Source organism: Cnephaeus nilssonii (genome assembly GCF_951640355.1).
Source record: "Cnephaeus nilssonii genome assembly, chromosome: 8".
Classification (NCBI taxonomy): Eukaryota; Metazoa; Chordata; class Mammalia; order Chiroptera; family Vespertilionidae; genus Cnephaeus; species Cnephaeus nilssonii.
The window spans coordinates 7,363,676-7,387,142 of NC_137079.1; the positions used below are offsets into that span (position 1 = coordinate 7,363,676).

Genomic DNA, 23,467 nt, shown 5'->3' on the forward strand with positions numbered 1-23,467 from the left:
ACCGACTTCTGCGCATGGGCCACAAAGTTTCAATCGCACTGTACGTGCGCGCCGCACGTGGTATTTTGTGGAAGAGCCACACTCAAGGGGCCAAAGAGCCGCATGTGGCTTGCAAGCCGCGGTTTGCCAACCACTGCCCTATGCCGCACTGTACTCCCATATTTATTTTATAACTGCCAATCTGTACTTCGTAATCCCTCCACCTTTTTCACTCGGCCCTCCAACCGCCCCCCCTCCCATCTGGCAACCATCAACTTGTTCTCTGTATCTATAGGTTTGTTTCTGTTTTATTTGTTTTGTCTTTTAGATTGTACACGTAAGTGAAGTCATGTAGTATGTGTCTGTCTCTGTCTGACTTGTATCACTTAGCATAACACCCTCTAGGTCCATCCACGTTGTCACAAATGGCAAGCTTTCATTCTTTTTATGGCTGAATGATGTATATGTATATCCGTTGTGTACATGCACCACATCTTCTTTATTCATGCGTCTGCTGATGTACACTTAGGTTGCTTCCATATCGTGGCTATTGTTAATAATGCTGCAGTTAACCTAGGGGTGCTTATATCTTTTCAAATTAGTGTTTTGGATTTTTTTTTTATAAATACTCAGAGGTGTTATTGCTGGGTCATATAGAAGTTCTGTATTTAATGTTTTTAGGAACCTCTATACCAAGCACGTCAAACTCGTGGCCGGCAGGCTGCATGCCTGTGGTCCGCTGGCCGCGAGTTTGACATGCTTCCATACTGTTTTCCAGTTGACGTTCCCACTGATAGTGCACGGGGTTTCCTTTTCTCCGTGTTTTCACCAGCACTTGCTGATGGTTGATTTATTGATGACACCGTTCTGACAGGTGTGGCTTTAATTTACGTCTGCCCGATGATTGGTGATGTGGAGCAGCTTCTCATATACCTGTGGTCACCGGTATGTCCTCTCTGGAGAAGTGTGTGTTCAGGCCCCCGCCCACACACGTTAGTCTTATCAAATAGAAGAGCTGAACTTTTGATAATCAGTCACCATAGAGTCTGACAGCTGAAAAGAACCTGACCACTAAACGCAAATCAGGAATCGCTGGTCGCCCTGAAAGCACGTGGAAAAGTGTGTCCATCCCGCCCGGCACCCTCCCCAGCGTGTGGAACAGTGGCCGGACGTGTACTGTGCGGGGAACGCACGTGTAAAGTCACTGTCGTCCCTTGTTCACGGCACACACCGCGAGGGGGATGGGATGTCCAGAAGTGGCGTGTTGACAAGTGCGGAATCACCCCGGCAATGAGCACTGAATTCCTTAGTGTGGTCTTTACCATGAGATGCCGAGGCAGAACTGTTTTCGGTAGGAACACGCCTCGGACATTATAGTAAAATTCAGTAGGAGAAACGATCCAATATACAAATACGTTCCACACCACTGCTCCAGTGGGTCTTAATGTAAAGCATAGTCCCACGGCAGCTCAAATTGCTTTTCTTTTTCTTTTAAATATGTTTTTATTTATTTCAGAGAGAGGGAGAGGGAGGCAGAGAGAGTTAGAAACATCAATGATGAGAGAGAATCATTGACTGGCAGCCTCCTGTATACCCCCTCCTGGGGGTTGAACCTGCAACCTGGGCATGTGCCCTGACCGGGAATTGAGCCGTGACCTTGTGGTTCATGGGTCAGTGCTCAACCACTGAGCCACACCAGCTGGTCTGCTTTTCTTCTTTGACAAACTCCCCTTTAGTAAAATGCATGTGACCAGCAGCTTGATTTTGTCGGGACCAAACCTTTCCACTGAGTTACATTAGAAATGTAGGATTGCAATAGGGAAGGAATAGATTGGAGTTATAAAACGGCACACCTGTGCCCCGTTTTCAAAGGGGGAGCAGGCTGTATTGCCGACAGCGGGGGTTGGGGGAGATTACAGAGAGGGTGTTCCCGTCAGGGGAGACTGGGCAGAAAAGCACTGGGACCGTAAGACCTTCGGGAAGTGGGGGTGCCGAGCGGTTCAGCTTGGGCGAAAGCAGGGGGGATGCAGTCCAGGACACGGGCCTGCTCTGGGGCCGTGTTTGAAGGTGTCATTGGCTCCCAGGCCTGGACCCCGCACAGCGGTTTCCCGTGCGGCCACCACTGACACAGGAACGTCTGGCCGCGGTCGCAGGGGTCCTCCCAGGGCCTGCAAGTGAGTGTTCACCACGTTCGCAAAGCTAGAGAGGGCGAGGCTCCACTGGTGGAATTAGTATAAACCCATGGTCGGCAAACTGCGGCTCGCGAGCCACGTGCGGCTCTTTGGCCCCTGGAGTGTGGCTCTTCCACAAAATACCACAGCCTGGGTGAGTCTATTTTGAAGAAGTGGCGTTAGAAGAAGTTTAAGTTTAAAAAATTTGGCTCTCAAAAGAAATTTCAGTCGTTGTCCTGTTGATGTTTGGCTCTGTTGACTAATGAGTTTGCCGACCACTGATATAAACAGAAAGTCTCACCTGCTGACCATGTGTCACTCACAAAGTTCACACGTGACACCACAGCTCGTCCGGCCCAGTGCACAGAAGCACAGGCAGGGCAGCGTCCGGGGCCATAGGAACGTCATCTCCCAGAGAAGGGCGCTGCACGGCTCCCCGCTGCTGCCCCCAGAAATGCAAGCGTCTTGGCGTCGGAGCGGCCCCGTGTCTGGGGAGAGAAGACGGCGGGGGGGAGCCGCGTTCCAGTGGTCTGGGGGTGGCGCCCGGGTGGTGGCAGGTTTGCTACCCGGGACCTGGAACGCGTGGAGCTTCCCGTGTGTGGAGCTGCGTGTAGTGGTGTGTGTGCTGCCGTCGCGTTCACAGCGAACAGCTGCGTGTCCGCCTTTGCACGTGTGTGCGGGGGTGCGTGGGCCTCGGGCTGCGCGGCGGGGTGCGTTGCTGCCCCTCCTTCAGGCCCAGCCATTCCGGAACGAGCTTCTGAGCCGTTTCTTTAGGACGAGTCAGCTCTGCCCCCGCGGCCCGCCCGCGGCTCCCGCTGGCACCGGCCTGAGACGATGTAAGAAAGGGTCTCAGCGGAGGAGGGCAGGCGGGGAGGAGGGTCTGCCACACGGGCCGGTGCCGACCGCGCAGGTCGCTGGGGAAGCCCGACGGCAGTCATTGCAAACCAGGCCCACGTGTCCCGCGCGTTGGTCCTGCCTCCGTCTGAGTGGCCGGCCGTGGGGGCCCCGCTGTGTTCTCCGTGTGCGTGCGCTGCCGTAACCGCGCTGCTAGCAGACGATGGAGCATCTTCCCCGGACAGAACTGAGGGCGTCGCCTTTCCTTAGACAGACGCCGACATCCAGCCCCGAGGACGCAACGTCCAAACCACGTCCGTTGTTCTTTCTGCCAGAGCTGCGTTAAAGATAGAACGGCCCGCTGGATACATTCTGACCCAAGTATGGCACTCGGCTCACCTCCTCTATGGCCCTTTTTTTTTCTTTTTTCTGCCTTCATGGAAAAAACATTCGGGGCATTCAGAATGATTTTTGAGAGATTTTTTTAGCAGCAAATCACTTAAAAGCATGGAAAATGCTGTGCTTGATTTCCAATTTTGCTATTTTGTTTAATAGCTACATGTTTTGTTTTTAATATATTCTACTGATTTTTTTACAGAGAGGAAGGGAGAGGGATAGAGAGTCAGAAACATCGATGAGAGAGAAACATCGGTCAGCTGCCTCTTGCACACCCCCTACTGGGGATGTGCCCGCAACCAAGGTACATGCCCCTGACCGGAATCGAACCTGGGACCCTTCAGTCCGCAGGCCGACGCTCCATCCACTGAGACAAACTGGTTAGGGTTTAATAGCTATATGTTTTTAAACTGGATCCATTAACAGTAACAAATGATTTTTGCTTTAAATGTTTAGCCAGAATGTGTAATCCCAGGAACATCCGTTAAAAAAATGTGCACGCAATTGATTGAAGGGCCGCTGTCCGTTTCAGACAACAGCCTGAACGCGACCGCGGTGGTGCTGTCACTAACACCTGATGTGAGACAGTTCCCTTCCGCAGTCCAGTTTTAAGAAATAATTCGTTCTGTGCAGGTGTCCAAGCAGAAAGGGAAATGAGGAGATTGTATGTTCCTAAGATTATTCAAAAAAATCCAAAAACACAAAAAAGGAACAGATGCGTCAGCTAGTCCCTGTCTGTCCCAGCACACAGTAAGTTACCAACGTCTCGGGGGTCTCTGGTGGACGTGGCAGGTGGCACTGGTCACAGGGCTGCACGAACTCTCGCCCTGGGTACCGTTTTTGGGGATTGCTGTGCAGAACTGCTCCTGAAGGTCCAGGAGTGAGCGATGCAGTCGCCAAGAGTTTGACTCCCTCCTCAGACTGATTGCGTCACGGTCCTCAGTGCCGTCACACGGCTCACCCTGAGACCGGGCGACCCCCGCCGCCGTTGTAAAGGACTGTTGGGTAACCGAGCAGGAACTGACACGCTGCAGCCGTGGAAGGGAGGTTTTCATTGTTTTCTCTGACAGCCACGGAACTGGAGGTGGGCAGTTGGGGTTTTCTGGAGGCGGTCAGCATCGCTGGCTCCTCCCGTGACCTCAATCCGAGAAGCCCAGCAGCCCTGCTCCTGGCCGCCCTCCTCCCCGGCCCTCGCCCCGGTGCCGGGGTCCTGGGAGGGTTTCAGAAAGTCGGGGGGCTGCAGGGCAGCACGGGGTGGGCACTGTTCTTTCCCGAACTCCCTCCCAGGGTCGGGGGAGGCCATGAAGGAGACGAGATGACTGGGGATGCCGTCCACGCTGCCCGCGGCGCCCTCCTCCCTCGCTGCCCGCGGCGCCCTCCTCCCTCGCTGCCCGCGGCGCCCTCCTCCCTCGCTGCCCGCGGCGCCCTCCTCCCTCGCTGCCCGCGGCGCCCTCCTCTCTCCTCCCTCACTGCCCGCGGCGCCCTCCTCTCTCCTCCCTCACTGCCCGCGGCACCCTCCTCCCTCGCTGTCCGCGGCGCCCTCCTCCCTCACTGTCCGCGGCGCCCTCCTCCCTCGCTGCCCGCGGCGCCCTCCTCCCTCGCTGCCCGCGGCGCCCTCCTCCCTCACTGTCCACGGCGCCCTCCTCCCTCACTGTCCTCTCTTTGGTCTCTCTCCCGAGAGGCAGCACAGGCAGACTGGACCACAGGAGACTGAAATCCTGAGTTCCTGCCCCGAAGTGTCAGGTACCCCTAACAGGGTGACTGTGGGCGAGTCCCAGCCCCTCTCCAACACGTGCCGCCCTCGCCTGTGGAAGGAGAGACTGCTTAATCATTAAAGCTCTCTTCCGACGCTAGAAAACCTGTGATTCTGGTGTTTCTCCTCCACTTTGCTTAGGCCCCTACCAAGGCTTGTTTCGAAAGAAGCATCATTTCTCAAATTACCACATTTCCTTTGTGGAAATGGTTAGGTGTATTGCCTTTCTGTCAAACATCGCACTTTTTTTATGATGCCCGAGCTTGAGGTGGCAAATCATAATAATAAATTAGGTTTCTCTTTCCGAGTGGGCTCCCTGCTTTTCTATGTAAGCCTCTCCGACTTACTGGGAGAACCCCCACCCCCCACCCCCGCCCCTGTGCCTCCTTGCTCTCCCCGCACAGCCGTCTCCCCGTGGGGCTCTGTGTGTGACAGACACAGCCAGGGGACAGAGAGGAAGACAAGAGAGAAAGATGAGTTTGTCCTCAGCACATTCGGGGCCCCTTGGAATAAGTCCAGGAGGATGAGGGCATGCACAGTTCTGTTTCACAGATTTTTTTGGAGCAAAAATGTCCCTTGCCATCCGCTGCCTAGTAAGTGTACATTTCAGGACCTGCCCACGACTTGTTATCTAAACAAGTAAGTTGTGTCCTGCTCATGTCAACCGTCCTCAGTCAATAAATATCTTAATGACTTATCAATGATCATGACGGTCCTCCCCATAATGACGGCCAGCCCAGAATCTTCCCAACCCCAAAGGGAGCTCATTCCGGAACGTCCTGACGTGGATGCCTTTTTCTCGAGGCCTCCGGATTTCAGAGCCGGGCTTCGTCCCTCGGCCATTTATCCCGGATGTGGTTATGTAAGGCAGGGACACAGGGTCCCTTTTTCTATTCAGTTTTGAAAAACTATGTCCTATCTATAACCATCTCTCTTCAGGCTCCATGCTCCAAGAAAGGGCGGGACCCGCGGGGAGGAGGAAGGAGCTGTCCTTGGCTGTGGTCCTGAACGCGTGTTGTCTGGGGTGTTTGAAAAAGAGAGTAGAGGCTGGAACTGCAGGCTTCTGCCCTCTCTGGTTTATGGAGCCAAGTGCTGGCGGGAATTTGGCCCACCGGGGGGTCCTCTGAGAGACATGCAGCCGCCACACAGAAATGTTAGCAGGTGTTAACCACCTTCCCTGCCACCCCTGGGACCCTGACCCTTTCTCATTGAGATCCTCTTAGCCCTTGAGATGAAAATCACATAAAATGCTGCCTTGTTTTGCGTTTTCCCTGTCTCCTTTGGTAGAACATAGATAGCAGTCAACTGAGTACCCGATGAGCCCATGACCCCGGAGTCGGAGGGTCACTCTGGTTCACTTGACGGAAGCAGTTTGCGTATTCTAACAGAGCCTCGTTTTTGAGGGTTCCCCACTGACAGCTCAGCTGCAGAATTCAAAGAAGTTACGATTTGTCTGCAAGATCATTGTTGGATACGTGAGATCGTTGCCAGGATATGTGAATCTCAGACTCAGAACGGGAATGCTCCAGGGTAAATCCTCCGGGTGTTAGTATTACAAGTCACATGACGGCATTAGGACCCCAATCCCGCCCACCGCGTTTATATGGGATTCTGTTCTGATTTTGCTATTGGTGCGCGTCCTTCCTCGGGAACGGGGATCCAGGTGTGATGGACGCGTGCGTTGTTGTTATGATGGGTTAGTGCAGTGGTCGGCAAACTGCGGCTCGCAAGCCACATGCGGCTCTTTGGCCCCTTGAGTTCTTAGCAAAGGCCAGCTTAGGAGTACCCTAATTAAGTTAATAACAATGTACCTACCTATATAGTTTAAGTTTACAAAATTTGGCTCTCAAAAGAAATTTCAATCGTTGTACTGTTGATATTTGCTCTGTTGACTAATGAGTTTGCCGACCACTGGGTTAGTGAGTGTGTCTACCTCACAATGGCAGACGAGAGGCTGTTACACGTCAGCATTGTGGAAAAAGCATTGCCCAACAGGTGGCAAGATGGAGGGGGCTTTTCTGGATTTCGCTGGCTGTTCAGCTGAAGGAAATCTGAACCTAAGGGACTCCAATAGATGGAAGAAAAGAGTATCGCTCTGCGTGAGGGGGCCCTGGGGGGAAAGACAGGTTAGGTGGGTCTTTTGTGGGGGTCCTCGCTTTGGGTCCAGGCTGCAGGAAGACGGGTGTCCCCGGCTAAGCAGCTCTCAGGGCAGGCTGGTGCCGGGGTGGGGAAGACACAGAGGAACATGACCCCAACCCGAGGCCCCTAGACTGTGCCCAGCCAGTCTCTGCTGCCGTCCTGCCTTCTCAGAACTGGCGTGTTGCCTGAGAAACCGTTCGGTGATCACACACACACCGGGCAGGCTCTCATGGGCTCCTCCACAGCGAAGGGAAGAAAGGGGTGGGCGCGGGGCACTGCCAAGACTATGGCATCCGTACAGAAGTCTGCCTCGTTTGCAGACAGACCCGCTCAGCGTCGGGCTGCCTCAGAGGCCGACACGCGGCCCGAGGGGTGAGCCCGTCCTCCACCTCCCGTTCTCGTCCCGGGTTCTCCAGCTTCTCTCGATCCCTGCTCTGATTTACACGGGTTTTTTCTAAAAAAAGAAGATGAATTTTAAAAACATTTGATCAAAGGAGATCAAAGGGTTTTACTCCCCGGGAAGCACTCAGGACCAGAGGAAATCCTGCAGAACGTTGCCTCGTGAATAAAGGCGGGATCCATCGTCGGTTGACATGGGTGGGCCACAGTCTGAGTCTGTCAATCTTCTCCCAGGGGAGGGGCCGCGGCGGAGGTTTCACAGAGGAGTGTCGCCTGGCGTTCCCGTGACGACGGGGAGAGGCAGGGCCAGCCTTAAATCTAGGGCAGCTGTGGGGGTGGGAAGCCGTGAGAGACGTGATGAAGACAAAGGGAAGGATGGGGAACTCCGCGTCTGTGAGGGGGAGAGAGAGAATGTCCCTCCTGGAGGAATACATCGTTTTCCACCGAGAAAGGCCGAAGCCCGATCTCTGGGGCATTTGTCCGTAATCCCCCTGCTTAGGAAACTTGAAAAGAGAGTGTAGTAGAGTATCCCACAAAGGCTAGAACAGCAAGGCTAGGCAAAAACGCAACAAAATTAGAGACAGCAGATAAGCATCAGAGAAGGGCATTTGTGGTGAGTGAGCGAGCGGAGGCCCTGAGGCCTGGGAGCAGCTCTTTCCCAGCCAGCCTCTGGGAGGGGGCATCTGAGCGGAGAGGATGTGCTGGGTCGTGAATTGGAAGCCCGGGGCTTGGGCCCCATGAATAGAAGGAGCCGGGAAGCTGCTGTTCCCTTCCAGTTCCCTGGGGCTGCCGCATTGTGAGGACCCAGAGCAAATGGAAGTGCACTCAGACAGAAACCGACGCCGGGCCGGGCTGCTCACCACCGCAGGCCGCAGTGAGGCAGCCGCAGAGCGCAGGAAGTGGGGAGCCTGTCCACCGGCGTAGGTTTGGGGGAGGCCTCCCTCCGTCCTGAGGGTCCCCGTATTTCAGAGGACGGTGGCCGTTTGCTGGGCGTTGTGTTTCTGTCTTTGTCGGGTGAGGAAGGGGTCACGGGCATTCGGAAAGTCCCCGAAAGTCGCCCGTGACGCCTTGGCTCACGCCCTAGTCCCGAGGCCCCCGGTGCCTCGGATGGCCTCGTCCGCTTTGCTTTGCTTTCATTTCTCCGGACCTGGGCGCTGGCCTGTGGGGAAGCTGTCCCGGTCCCCACTGAAATGAAACAAATGACGACGGGAGGAGTTTTTATCCAGTTTTACTTACTCCTCGGAAAGAGCGCTCCCCCTGAGTCAGGCCCTCTGTCTTTGATCTGTTTGCCGGCCTTTCTTTAGGGAACCCTGGAGGGAACCCTGGAGGAAGCCAGTGATCGTTGTCATTTAAAACCCCGTGTTGGTCGCTGGCTTTATTTCTTTTTTTTTTCTTTTTTCTTTTTTGTAATCTGAACAGTAAAGATTTATTAAATTTTAAAAAAATAAAGTAACTAGGATAATAATTATTCCTATTTATTGAAAACTTTGTACAAGCGATACACCAGGCACTTAGAACTACCTGGTAAAGTAACTACATGCGAAGTAGGTGTTACACTCATTTCCTAAGTGACAAAGCTGCAGAAAGGATCAGTGACTTGCCACACTTCATACTGCCAGTACTGATAAATTAGAGGTTCTAAATAAGATCTGTTTGGTGGCAATGCCCATATTCTTAATCACTACACACGATCGCATGAATAGACAGGATTTCTTGGCGTGGAAAACCGCCAGGTCTGCGAGGCACTCTCCACCTGACCCGCCCCTCGCCCCAGGCTCTGCGCATGCTGCCATCATCAGCCTCCTTCAATCCACGCTTCCTCCTTCACGGCGCTCTTCAGCTCCCACGGTCCCCCTTGCCCCCCACCCCCCTGGTGAAACCCGCCCGGGCCTCCCTCTACCGCGGAATGGACCCTAAGAGGACCCTCCGCGTCAGCCGGGCTGTCCTCTCCCTGACCTCACTGCCCTTCCACGCTCCTTCTCCATCCCTCACCTGCTGCGGCCGTGGCCGTGGCCGTGGCCGTGGCCGTGGCCGGAATGCCGTCCTGCCTTCTCTGCCTAAATCCCGCGTCGAGGTCCAGGCTCGGCGAGGTCCCCGCCAAGGTGGGCCCCCCGCGCTGCTCGGCGTGGGGACGTCTCCCCGTGCACCCCAGGCCCACGTGGCACTCGTCTTCAGTCGCTCTTGGTGTCCGCAGCGCCTCGCCCTGTGCGCCTAGTGAGACGCTGGGAGGGACGGGCAGGCAGCGCTGGGGCCTCGCGCCTGGACGCCGGCCAGGCCTGCCTTGTGCACTGGAGCCCCCTGGTGCCTCCCCTGACGCTCAGCCGCTCCTCCAGGGCCGACTCAGAACTGCCTGGCCAGACCGCGCCGCGGCCACGAAGACCCCAGCTCCCCCGGGTCACTACCTGCCCCGCCTGCCAGCGTGACTCCTTTTTATTTCCCAGGGGGCCAGGGCTGATGGGTTAGGGTCTGCGTGCCCGGCACCCTGTTCCATGCCATGTGCCCGGCTGCCTGTGGCAGGGATGCCCGCCAGCGGGACACGGCACAGGGGTGAGCCGCCAGGTGAGCCGTGAAGAGCCGAGGCGGAGGCTGGGGCGATGCTCTCTGCAGGAGACGGGCTGTTCCTGCGTTAGATTGAATGGAGCCGGAAAACCTGCGCCAGCCCACGGGCTGAAGGGGGCAGGTGAGGGGGCGGAGCGCTGGCGGGTGGCGTGGCTGCGGGGAGCCGAGGTCTCCCTGTGCACCAAGCACGAGGTTGGCACGAGGATAATGGGCCTGGGCCCAGGCGTGAAGGCTCCAGGGACGGCCCGGGCGTGAGATGCAGCCAGAGGCTGACCCGCTCGCCTGACCACCGCCCATGTCCACGTGGCGTGGAAAAGGCGGGGCGGGGAGGACGCGGTATCAATGCCACGTTCCATAGGAGCCTTCAGAAGGATGCTCATTCCTTCACAACACGGCGTCTCCACGCTGTGCTGGGAGCAATGTACCATGGTCTAAGAGTACGGCCAGGGTGAGGTGTGCCCGCCGGCTGGTGTTATCCGTGACTCTGCGTAAAGAACCTGCGTGTGTGTGTGTGTGTGTGTGTGTGTGTGTGTGTGTGTGTGTGTCTTCAAGAGCAGCCATCTCTCCAGGAAAGCCAGGACGGGCTGGGCTCCCGCGTGCGGGCCGGGGGGAGGGCGGGTCTCCCCTTGTATTGCAGCTCTGCCTTTTACGGGCCCAGTGGTCACACTGAAGGCGCATTTTCTTTCTCTCCGCTCCTCCCTCGCGCTGCTCTCTCCTCGGGGCCGGCCCTGCTGCTGGCTGAGCGGCGTGGCCGAGTGTCAGAACACGTCGGTCCGACCGTGATCTGACCGAAGCCGCCGCGGGAGCACTGGGTCAGCGACCAGGGCTGAGCAGACGCCGTGCTCTCCCTCCGTCTCCCCACCCAGCCCCGCCGTGACGCTGTCCTCTCTACTCTCATGGCCTAGAACCTTCGCTTAATTATTAACCAAGCTATCAAAGCTAATTTTTTGCACTTTAACCCTTTGCACTCGCTTGCTTTTTCCTCGATTCCTTTATTTTACTCGGGATTTAATTTTTTAAATACCCCAGATTTTACAAAGCGTGGCAGTAGAATAAAAAACTGGAGTTTCTTTTCATACAAACTTATTTATTTGGATTTTTTTATATTTCAAATTATTGATACATTCAAAGAGTAATTTTAATCTCGACATCCAAGTGCAAAAGGTTAAAAGCTCTCTGTCCTGTTATAACAGAACTAGAGGCCCAGTGCACGAATTCGTGCACGGGTGGGATCTGGCTGGCCTGACCCCAATCGGGGCAGATTGGGGCCGGGCCTGTCAGGAGGAGGAGATGGCAGGAGGTTGGCTAGCCGGCCTGCCCCAATCGGAGCCCGATCAGGGCCAGACTAGCTAGGGGGAGGGGCCGAGGGTGATTGGCCAGCAGGCCCCAACCCTGATTGGGGTGGAGGGGGCCATCGGGGGTCAGCAGCCAGGGGAGGGGCTGTGGGAGGTTGGCCAGCCAGCCCCGCCTCCAATTGGTGTTGGGGAGGCCGATCGGGGGTGAAGCTGGCTTGGGGGAGGGGCTGCAGGCAGTTGGCTGGCTGGCCTTGCCCCTGAGGAGGGTGGGGGCACCGATCTGGGGTGGGATCGGGTGGGAAGAGGGGCTTCAGGAAGTTGGCCGGCTGGCCCCGCCCCCTATTGGGGTAGTGGGGGCAATCAGGGGTGGGGCCAGCTGGGTGTAGGGGCTTCAGGCCAATCAGGGTGGTGGGGGCCCATCGGGGACAGGGCCGGCCGAGGGGAGGGGCCACGGGAGGTTGGCCAGCCGGCCCCACCCCTGATCTGGCTGGTTCACTGGCCCCAGTGGGCGTCATAGCCACCAGTCATTCCCGTCATTACAGCGTTCCAGTCGCTGGCTTTTTATATATATATATAGATATCATTCAGGTACTTCTTCTACCCCCTACCCCTTGTTGCCCCCTACTCACACCTATGATTAAGATGCCCTCCACGCTCTCTCCCCTGCCTGTCACTATGAAGGTCCACATCTGGGCTGACCCAGGTAGGGCTTGGTTAGAGTCTCCCGTTCGCTTAGACCTTTTATTAGTGAGGCAGCCTTAGTGCCATCTGAAAGCCAATCTTAAGGATATGGTTGTCCCAAGGAAATCCCTACTTTTTCAGCCATAATTTGCTTTTGCTTTTCTTCAAACCACATTGTCATTTTTGAAATGTTCTCTGATGCTACCACAAATGGAAAAGTCACCAAAAAAATCAATTCTTTAGTGAAGTGTTGCATCTGTAATGCATATTTATGATTATGGGACAGCTATTTAAACTGTATCTTAAGGCCCGGCCAGTGTGGTTCAGTGGTTGAGCATAGACCTACGTACAAAGAGGTCACAGTTCGATTCCTGGCTGGGGCACATGCCTGGATTGCAGGCTCCATCCCCAGTGGTGGGTGGGCAGGAGGCAGCCGATCAGTGATTCTCTCTCATCATTGATCTTTCTCTCTCTCCCTCTCCCTTCCTCTCTGAAATCAACAAAGGTATATTTTTAAAAAATAAATAAAATGTATCTTAACATTTAAATTATAAGTGCCTCTGATGTTATATGCTTAAAAAGTAATAAAGGTATAAAAAGTAAAATAAGTATAATAGAAACGCAAGTAATCATTAAATGTGAGTAAACACTATACCTCATTTCAGTAAATATAATAAACCAGAGGCCCAGTGCATGACATTCGTGCACTGGGGGTGGGGTCCCTCAGCCCGGCCTGCACCCTCTCGCAGTCTGGGACCCTTCCGGGAATGTCTGACTGCCAGCTTAGGCCCGCTCCCTGCAGGGAGCCCCCGAGGGGTCCTTAGCACTGCCACAGAGGCGGGAGAGGCTCCCGCCACCGCCGCTGCGCTCGCCAGACATGAGCCCAGCTTCTGGCTGAGCAGCACTCCCCCCGTGGAAGCGCACTGACCACCAGGGGGAAGCTCCTGCATTGAGCGTCTGCCTCCTGGTGGTCAGTGCCTGTCGTAGCGGCTGGTCATTCTGCCGTTCAGTTGATTTGCATATTAGGGTTTTATTATATAGGATGATTGTTCAAAATGCCTCCCATTCCTACCATGTCAGTGTGGACAAGATAGAGCCTCACTATCCCACCCAACACTTGCGCTCCGGTTTACCAGGATAAACCATGTCAATCCCTGAGAAATAAGAAAGTCTTTAATAGACTTTTATCTTAGTAGTTTGCTAAAGATGTCCCAAGATACTCAAAGAGTATGTGTAGAAATACAAATACATACATGTATGTATACACACTAGTTCACAAAGCTGTATATGTATTCGGGTTGCACGGCCATATAGAGCAGAAGTTAGTCAAACTTTAAAATCTGATAGGACAGCGCATTAAGTCTGCTTTGTGGGCGATGTGGGGGAGCACTTAGGAATTTAACATCAGCAAACAGGTTCCCTTTGAAACAGCGCATTGGATGTGCAGGCAGGTCTCGGTCACACTTCCAAGACCGGTGCGCTGGGAGGGCGAGCGTGCTGTTGGCTCGCGCTCGCCGGGGCGGGTTTCTGTGTTAAACGGGCTTTGGTGACTTCAAAGCATGTTGGAAGTCCTCCATCTGCATCGCTCTCGCACGAAGACAAACATTCTTCCCACTTGGTGCAGCTGATGGAGCTGCACGTGACACTTCTAGGAGAACCCCGTTTCCTACTTAACACCGAGCCCCTGCCTTTGTCTGCAGCTACGACAGCGAAGGTCGCCTGACCAACGTCACCTTTCCGACGGGCGTGGTCACCAACCTCCACGGCGACATGGACAGGGCCATCACCGTGGACCTGGAGTCGTCCAGCAGAGATGAGGATGTCAGCATCACTTCCAATTTGTCCTCCATCGACTCTTTCTACACCATGGTTCAAGGTAAACACGAACGCAGCCTATAAGCACAGGCCCGGCCCCCAGAGAGAGTGCGGCCACCTCATGGTCTCAGGGGAACCAGGGGAGGTGAAAGTAGAAACCTCCAGAGGTAGTGAGGAACCGGCCTCATGTCTGCATGCGATGGTTGTCGAGTTATATGTACATACAGGCGTGTCCCAGAAAAATGTATACACATTTTGAATGGTTATAAAGTCACTGTTCATTAACATGCAGTTCGTTTTCAAAATGTACAGGCATCTACAGACATGAATAATTATTTCTATCAATGCCTGTTTTCACACGGATGCCCGTTCCGGTCCAGACGCTGCTGATCACGCAAAGCTATGGAATCACAAGCATCAAGCATCATTCCGTGCATTGCCTGTTGCCTGTTTTGTACCGTGAACTTTATCTTCTATGTATCCCCATAAAAAAAGAGTCTAGTGGCTCTTTAGGGTACATTTCCTCTGTTCAAAGCTTAGTCTGGCTTCACCCATTATTTCAGATCAGTTAAACCTGAAAAGGAATGAGCACGAAGTGAGTTGTCAGCTGTTAAAGTGTGTATTCAGTTTTGGGGACATCGAATACATTATATTATAAAGTTATGTAGCATAGAAAACAATATGTTAACCTGGAAACCTTCCATTCCCATTTAATAAAACAGTTTATTCCCACGCTTCACGGGCGTCATCAGACCCTGCCTGGGTCACCGTGTTGGTGTCCTGAGCCCGTCACCCTCACCGCCGGGCATCCCGTGTTGGAGGCACGGCGCTTTGGGAATCCGGGACACGGTCTCCGAATGGCCCTGTGGTGTGGTCGCTGGAGATTCTATCCCAATTCCAAACACGCACGTACGTCATGTCTGCACTCTGAGTTCTTCGCTCCGTAGGCATCTGAGCCCGACGTCTCCGTGACGGGACCTCCCGCCAGAGTCCTTTACGGCGCACTCCTGAAAAAGCCCGTTTCCAGTGACAACTGCAATTGTGAGGTCGTAGCCCCGAGAGGAATTGCTAACTCTGAGTTAAACTTCTTCGACCCATTTTCTTTTGTTCGTTACTAATTCTGTCAGGTAGTCTGCACAATCATCTGACATTAGTATTGCTTGAATTCATTTATTCTCCAAGTCGTCTATGTCAGTGGTTGGCAAACCGCGGCTCGTGAGCCGCAGCCACGGTTTGCCGCTCTGTTGACTAATGAGTTTGCCGACCACTGGTCTATGTTAGGCGAGCATTTTAAGCTGAAGCAGTAGCTTACAATATGAAATGTTTTTGGTACCAAATATAAGATGAGTCTCTTGTTTTTAAAGTCCATTTCAGGCAAACAATCACATTATATTTGGGGTAGAGAGGGTATAGCTATTAAATCTTTTCAACCTGTATTTGACCCATTGGTTCTTTTTCACTTCATTTTTATTTCTTGGGAATAGAGATAGGATTGTGGTCAGTAGCTGTGTTTTTTTTCCCCTAAAGGTCTGTCAAGGTACATAATGTTTCTTTGGTAAAAGGTACAGGGATGGGGGAGGAGGGTCCCCTAGACCCTGGGGGTGACACCACCCTCCGGAAGAGCACATACGCGGCTCTTTGCAGAACGCTCACTGCCCGACCCTCGGAGGTTGGGCCCCCATTTAGCTTGTCAGGCAGATGAGGACAGGGACCCATTGACATGGAGAAGCCTGTAAACCCCCTACGTTTCCTCTCGCAGTCGGCCACACCAGGGAAATGCCAGGAATCAGAGTGGTCTTACTGTTTTCTAAGCGGACGTCCTTACACGTTTTTACTTCCTTACGAATGCAGTTCGGTCGGCATTTTAGAAATCGGTGTCACTTCTCGCGGCACCTCTGGCCGAGTGTTTCATCCACGCCTGTGGCTCACGCTCTCTGCTGCTTGTCCCGCAGACCAGCTGAGAAACAGCTACCAGATCGGCTACGACGGCTCCCTGAGGATCATCTACGCCAGCGGGCTCGACTCCCACTACCAGACGGAGCCGCACGTGCTGGCCGGCACCGCCAACCCAACCATGGCCAAGAGGAACATGACCCTCCCGGGGGAGAACGGCCAGAACCTGGTGGAGTGGAGGTTCCGGAAGGAGCAAGCCCAAGGGAAAGTCAACGTCTTTGGCCGAAAGCTCAGGGTACGTGTCGGAGAGCGGTGTCTGTGACGATAAATGGTTCTTCCGGGAGGTCGGGAAATGGCATGGAGCACAACTTCCAGCAGCCCGGATGTCGACTGATTCTTATTTTACTAATGTTTTCTTTAAATCTTAGCTTCTCCTTCACCCGCTCAGGATGGTGCTCCCCATTCTGCACCCTAATGTGGGGCTGGGGGTCCTTAAGAATGGACTTCAATATGGAAAGTTTTCCAGATCATAAAGACACGCATTGAAAGGAGGGCTGGCCAGTGGGAGGTGGGCTAGTTCTTTATATTCTCAACTAGAGGCCCGGTGCACGAAATGCATGCAGGATGGTGCAGCCTGCACCATCTCCAATCTGGGACCCCTCAAGGGATGCCCAATTGCCCGTATAGGCCCGATCCTTGGGGATTGGGCCTACACGGGCAGTCGGACATCCCTCTCACAATCCAGGACTGCTGGCTCCCAACCGCCCGCCCGCCTGCCTGCCTGATGGCCCCTAACCGCTTCTGCCTGCCAGCCTGAAAACCCCCTAACCACTCCCCTGCCAGCCTGATCGACACCTAACTGCTCCCCTGCCGGCCTGGTCACCCTTAACTGCCCTCCCCTGCTGGCCTGATTGCCCCCAACTGCCCTCTCTTGCAGGCTTGGTCCCTCCCAACTTCCCTCCCCTGCTGGCCTGATCACCCACAACTGCCCTCCCCTGCAGGCCATCTTGTGTCCACGTGGGGGTGGCCATCTTTGACCACATGGGAGCGGCCATCTTGTGTGTTGGAGTGATGGTCAATTTGCATATTACCCTTTTATTAGATAGGCTTTTTTAAAGTACAGTTTGGGCACATGGGAGAGTATCAGCGTCAGACCTAACACCCACCTCCTCGCTACTGATGTAACGTTGAAGAGGAATGTAATGACATTCCTGATTATGCTGGTGACCTTGGTCTTTGCAGAGTGTTCTCTGCATGACCATTTCACACCGAGCCGTGTATATCTGGGAAGCATGCTGTGGTGTGGGACGCCTATTTAGTGCTTAATCTAAAACAACATAGACTTAGGGCTAAACCACAGGTTCCAGGGAAACCACCTTCAGACCACCACGAACTGAACCTGACCCATTCTTTCTACCAGTAAACAGGGTTTAGTTTACCAGGTAACTAGGTAACTATTCCTAAAATCACTTGCCTTGCCGTTAAGCAGAAGTACTTACAATCAAAGAGAGAGAACAGAACACAGAGCATGCCATTAAAATGTCCATGTTTTCCATGCCAAAAATGGTTAAGTTATTATCACAATCCAACATTATGTACCTTGACAGACCTTTAGGGGAAAAAAAACACAGCTACTGACCACAATCCTGTCTCTATTCCCAAGAAACAAAAATGAAGTGAGAAAAGAACCAATGGGTCAAATACAGTGTGTATGACACTTACGGGTTATAGTCTGATTCCGCTTCAGGAGCAATGCCGGTGTTTGGGACTGAAGCCAGGGTCTTCGGGCACCAGTGCCACGTGCTCACACCCCACCCACACCCAGGCTGTGGAGCCAGGATGCCCGCGCCCCGCCCCTCGGATCAGGAGGCAGGCAGGGGCTGGGGAGGCGGGGGGAGGGCGGTTCGGGCAGAGGAGTGAGAAGGGAGAACAGTGGGGCGCCAGGAGGAGGTGAGGTGATGGCGAGAAAGCAGGCTCGGACTTGCCCCAGGTCACTTGGCGAGGGGCTCAGGCTGTTGCCACAGTCGACTCCAGCTGCCGCCTTTCCTTCGGCGGAGCCTGGCCTCAGTGGCTGCCTGCACCCCTCTGCCTGCACCCCTCTTCCTGCACCCATCTCTGCCTGCACCCCTCTCTGCCTGCACCCCTCTGCCTGCACCCCTCTCTGCCTGCGCCCCTCTGCCTGCACCCGTCTCTGCCTGCACCCCTCTCTGCCTGCACCCCTCTCTGCCTGCGCCCCTCTGTCTGCACCCGTCTCTGCCCGCATCCCTCTCTGCCTGCACCCCTCTGCCTGCACCCCTCTCTGCCTGCACCCCTCTGCCTGCACCCGTCTCTGCCTGCACCCCTCTGCCTGCACCCCTCTGCCTGCATCCCTCTCTTCTCCCCAGGCCCTGCCTCCTGGGGCCGTTGCAAACCAGAAGCCAGCTCCAGGCTGTCTCCTACTCACTGTCCCTAAAGCAGGCGGATTACACACACACAGTCTTAGGCACAGGGCTGCCTTCATCAGACACGCAAGGACGCCGCTCCCACGCGTGCTCCCCATTCTGCACCCCAGAGACAGCCCCACCTGAAATTCAGAACCCGCGGTTCTGGACCGGGCTCCACTATTTACTAATAACTAGCCTTCTGGGGAAATCATCGCATCCGTCAACCTCATTTCCTTATCTGTAGTGTGGCTGTCTATAGCATGATCTGAGTAACATATCATCTACATGCTCCCTTACGAAGCAGACATGACAGACAGAGCTGTATTGTGGATAAAAGAAATGTACCCTCCCCTGCCTGTTCCTCACCATTGTCACAGAATCACACGAGACGGTGGGCAAGTACGCTTTCAGCGAGAGGCCTGGTTGTTCCTAACCCCAACCCTGAAGAATCCCACCCCCGTCCGCGGACGCCGGCTTTTAGACCCTCACAGCGCAGGGACGGGGAGGGGCTGTTTCGGCCGCAGGTTAGGAAGGTGCCGGGAGGGAGGAGGAGGCCAGTCACCGGAGCACATGTGGCTGTTCTTGGTGCCGAGCTGTGTATACGTGTATCCTTGTTTGTGTATTAGCACTGCTTTTTTAGACGTAAAAGGAAATTGGGAAGAGCAGAGGGAAAGAAGGGAAGTCCGATCGGACGTCGCTGGCCACAGGGCGGACGAGAGCTTGCAGAGGACACTGTCCCCCGGGTGTGTGGCCGCGCTCGGACGATCCCGCCATGTGTGCCCGGCTCCGGGCACAGCGCCCGCACCACCAGGGGCCGATTCCCACTGTGTGTGCCCGGCTCCGGGCACAGCGCCCGCACCACCAGGGCCGATTCCCGCCGTGTGTGCCCGGCTCCAGGCACAGCGCCCGCACCACCAGGGGCCAATTCCCACTGTGTGTGCCCGGCTCCGGGCACAGCGCCCGCACCACCAGGGGCCAATTCCCACTGTGTGTGCCCGGCTCCGGGCACAGCGCCCGCACCACCAGGGGCCGATTCCCACTGTGTGTGCCCGGCTCCAGGCACAGTGCCCGTACCACCAGGGACCCTGCTTTCCTCCAAGACAAGGTTGGGTGTGCCAGCTTCGCCTGCTCGCTGCATTCCTCGGTGGACTCAGAGGGAAGCGCTAGGAGGGAAAGTCTGGCCTCAGGACTGGCCCTGGATCTGCCTGGGGAGGGGAGGGGTGCCGGGAGCCCCAGGCCAAGGGTCGTGGGAAGCGGCGAAAGCCACCGTGTGCCTCGAGTCCTCCCTGGAAGGGAGACCGTCTCCTCTCTCCCTCGGTCTTTCCCAGCAGGACGTCCTTCTCGCTCTTCCACTCTGGCCTCCGTGGAGGCCGGGGCCTGGCGCAGGGGGACCTCCCGTGTGCACCTGGTGACGGAGAGGAGGAGGACCAGCCAAGGGTATCCTCTGGCTCTTTCTCCCGTTGCATCTGCACCTTCCGGAGAGGGCTCTGCGCAGCGCTCACCCCTGCAAACGCCTGGCCGCCACCGACAAGCCTGGCCCCGGGCGGGAGATCGCGTGGACAGAGCAGCTAGGGCGCTGGATGCAGTCGTTTCAGACGGTAAAGAAAGGCGAGGATTCGACCAGGAAAACACGCCGACGGCACTAGCAGCGTGAAAGCCCTTTCTGTGAAGTAACCCACCAGTGAGATCGGGACGGAGACCAGGGCAGGCACAGCAGAATGGAGATCAGACGGCTCCTTACTCCTTTGAGTTGGTTTTAAGAAGCCACGTGCATAATAGTTGCTGGCCGCTGTCTTATAACGTTTAGTAAATGTTTCTATTTTTTTTCAGGGTTAGACTTTGGAACTGGCCTTTGTCATCAATTATAAATAAAAAAAAAAGTGGCACTCCAATCAGAAAATTCACCTTCTACACTTGCCCAGAATTCAGATGCTTAAAAGGGGGAAAAAAATCAGTCAATTCTTTAAAAAGCAATTCTCAGAATTTGCAAGACAAAAGTGCCTTTGAAGGCACACGTAACATGACGGCACATTTAAACCTTACGACGCCGGGCACGCCGTGTGGCATCCTGGTTGTCCCTTTAATCGGCGTGGCACGGCCTAGGGTGGGAGCGTTAGCACTCGCTGGCGTGTGGGCAGACACAAACCAGTCTGCAGCCCGTGGCTGTTCCGACAGGGACACCAGGGCGTCGAGAGACTGTGGCCGAGAGCACCGGGCAAGGAGCCGGCCCTCCCTCCCCTCCGTAACGTCCGGACACGTGAATAGGATCCGATGGTGCGTGTGTCTTTAAGCATGAAGACGTGCTCTCACGTCTTTGTGCCTTCGTTTTGCCAGCATTCCACGGGCAACTGAGGCCCCCCCCAGCACCGAAGGCTCGTGTGGTTAATGACGGGCGTGCTGCGCCTGATCGTGGGAAAGGGGGCCTTCCATGCTCCCCGAGAGGAATGCTGGACGTCACAAAGGAATTCCGGGATCCTCCTCCAGACCCGCGTTTGGGGTCACTCGCGTAGCTGGAGGAATGATCTGATCTTTTTTTATCGTAGGTGAACTATCCCATTGAACGTGGTATTTGTATATTAAAAGCATTTTTTCAAAGGCCACTGGGCAATGGAACATACGACTGTCCCGTTGCCATGACATCATGAAGGTGTGATCAGGCGGGACTGTGTCCTACGATGGAGATGTCCCCTGAATTCCGCACTTTGTTCACAACCCAGAGGAGAAAGTTCGGACACGTTTGGGAGGGGTAGGAAGAAAATGGGTTTTCTTTGGTATCTGTTGAAATTTTACATGTTGAATCACAGTGGCTGGTGGCTGGAAAAGTAAGAATGGTTCAAGCCGTGGCTTGTGTAACAGACTTTTTTAGTGTACTCACGACTGTAAACCTACTTTTGCCCCGCCATGTGTGTGTGTGTGTGTGTGTGTGTGTGTGTACACATATATGGTGTGGGCGGGTGTGTGTGCATAACTGATTGCTGATGTCCATTTTGAAAGTTCGAGCTAGGACATGGTCGCGTGAAATTAAGATCTCCCCATTGAATTTTTAACAATCCAAACAGTCAACAAGACTTCCGTTATGTACCAGCCACCAGGCCACATGGCAGACCTAAGAGTGGAGGTCCCGGCCTCACCCTGAGGGGGTCCCCAGGCCGCGAACACCGTGGGCCGTTGTGAGGTAGAACTGACCCGAGGCCACATCCCCGCGGCTGCGACGCTCACTGGTTTGGGTGTGCCGCGGAGCACCGACAGTAACAGCATTCGGCCAAAAGCAATGATCGTGTGTGTAGCCTCCTGCTATTTCAGCTCATTAATAATTTACGGTGATGTGGGTTCCAGCTTACACTCAGCTGCTCTGGAGAGGGCTACCGTCCCGCCCACCACGGTTCTATGTAATGCAACCCCGATCACCCGGCTGAGCAGGTCCCTCCCGGTGCCCGTGGGAGGGGCCGGGAGCCGTCTGCCTCGATGTCCTATTTCCCACGGTCGTATCGTCTGAACCAACTTTAAGGCAAACTTTCGGTGCTGTTCTTATCGGTTGCTCGAGTTTACCAAGTTTAATTGAAAGGGCTTTGAACAAATGCCAGGCTGTCTTTCTGCTTAATGAAACCTTTTAAAGGAGCAGTTAATCTACCGCCTTGCACTTGGACCCGAGAAGTTGCGAAATTAATTTACTGACAAAGAGAATCAATCACCATAAATGGTGTTTAAACCACGGTGGGGGCGCCGAAGGGTAACCAGGGGCGGGAACTGGATCCGCGTGATTCATCCTGTCGCCCCGTGGCTGTTCTCGCAGGTCAACGGCAGGAACCTCCTTTCCGTCGACTTCGATCGAACCACGAAGACAGAGAAGATCTACGACGACCACCGCAAATTCCTGCTGCGGATCGCCTACGACACGTCGGGGCACCCGACGCTCTGGCTGCCGAGCAGCAAGCTGATGGCCGTCAACGTCACCTACGCGTCCACGGGGCAGATCGCCAGCATCCAGCGCGGCACCACCAGCGAGAAGGTGGACTACGACGGCCAGGGCCGCATCGTGTCCCGGGTCTTCGCGGACGGTAAAACGTGGAGTTACACCTACTTGGAAAAGGTAGGTCTGCCCGCTCCCGGTCCCAGCCCCGTGCGGCTCGGGGGTTGGGTGTCAGCCCGTGAACCGGGGGGTCACGGTTCGATTCCCGGTCCGATTCCCGGTCGGGCACACGCCCGGGTTGTGCGGTGGATCCCCGGTGTGGGGCGTGTCCACGAGTCCCGCTCATCGTTGATGTTTCTGTCTCTCTCTCCCTCTCCTTTCCTCTCTGAAATCAACAAGACATATTTTTTAAAGACAACTAGGGAGGCAGTGACTAGTCCTTTTCAGCCACCTCCCAGAGCACTACGTACGACAAGGGGACAGCGACGCCGCCTGAGCCCCGGGTACCACCCTTGGCATCGCTGTGTGGTCTCAGCCGTGCAGCAGAGATGAGTCCGCGTGAGCGAAGCACTTCCTCCCGAGCGGGGTCCCCCTCGCTGAGACCCTGTTAAGTGATTTAGCCAGGCGTCCTCAAACGACGGCCCGCGGGCCACATGCAGGTGTTTTTGCCGTTTTGTTTTTTTACTTCAAAATGAGTACGTGCAGTGTGCATAGGAATTTGTTCATAGTTTTTTTTAAACTATAGTCCGGCCCTCCAACGGTCTGAGGGACAGTGAACTGGCCCCTGTTTAAACAGTTTGAGGACTCCTGATTAGGCTGTAAACAGACGCGCCGTAACCCTGTCCCCTCCAAGCTGGTCCATGGCCCGCCTTCGCAGATGAGACGCTGGGCCTGTGGGTCGTCGGTGAATAACCTCCAGCAGGGTCTGCGGTGTAAGAGCCCGCCATCGGCACGGGAACGCAGCGGGCGTGGACATGGCCGTGGAGAGCGGAGACCCTGTGTGGGCGCTGGTGATGCGTTGGTCACCGCAGGCTGCCCTCAGTCCTCTGAGCCGCTCTCCTTCCTCCGCGTGCAGGAGGCCAGCGTCCCGCTCAGGCCTGGCCCCTCCCGAGCACGGGAGCAAGGGCGCGGCTCCAAACAGTCCCCGCTCCACGCGCAGAGCCAGGCGGCACGGGGTTTGGGGCAGTGACGGGCCCGAGGGGTGGGGGCAAAGGAAGAGG

At 55.1% G+C, this 23,467-nt stretch overlaps 1 protein-coding gene across 3 annotated transcripts in view; it reads left to right on the forward strand.

Annotated features, from left to right (window-relative positions):
• The window catches only part of TENM3 (teneurin transmembrane protein 3), a gene marked incomplete at its 5' end in the record, with an annotated part of 598,576 nt that overhangs the window by 563,240 nt on the left and 11,869 nt on the right, over nucleotides 1–23,467 (forward strand). For all 3 annotated transcript variants that reach the window (XM_079779210.1, XM_079779209.1, XM_079779208.1), the window contains 3 exons: nucleotides 13,907–14,082; nucleotides 15,974–16,209; nucleotides 22,131–22,427. In XM_079779210.1, the coding sequence (XP_079635336.1) occupies nucleotides 13,907–14,082; nucleotides 15,974–16,209; nucleotides 22,131–22,427 (709 nt within the window). The remainder of the gene's footprint in view (nucleotides 1–13,906; nucleotides 14,083–15,973; nucleotides 16,210–22,130; nucleotides 22,428–23,467) is intronic.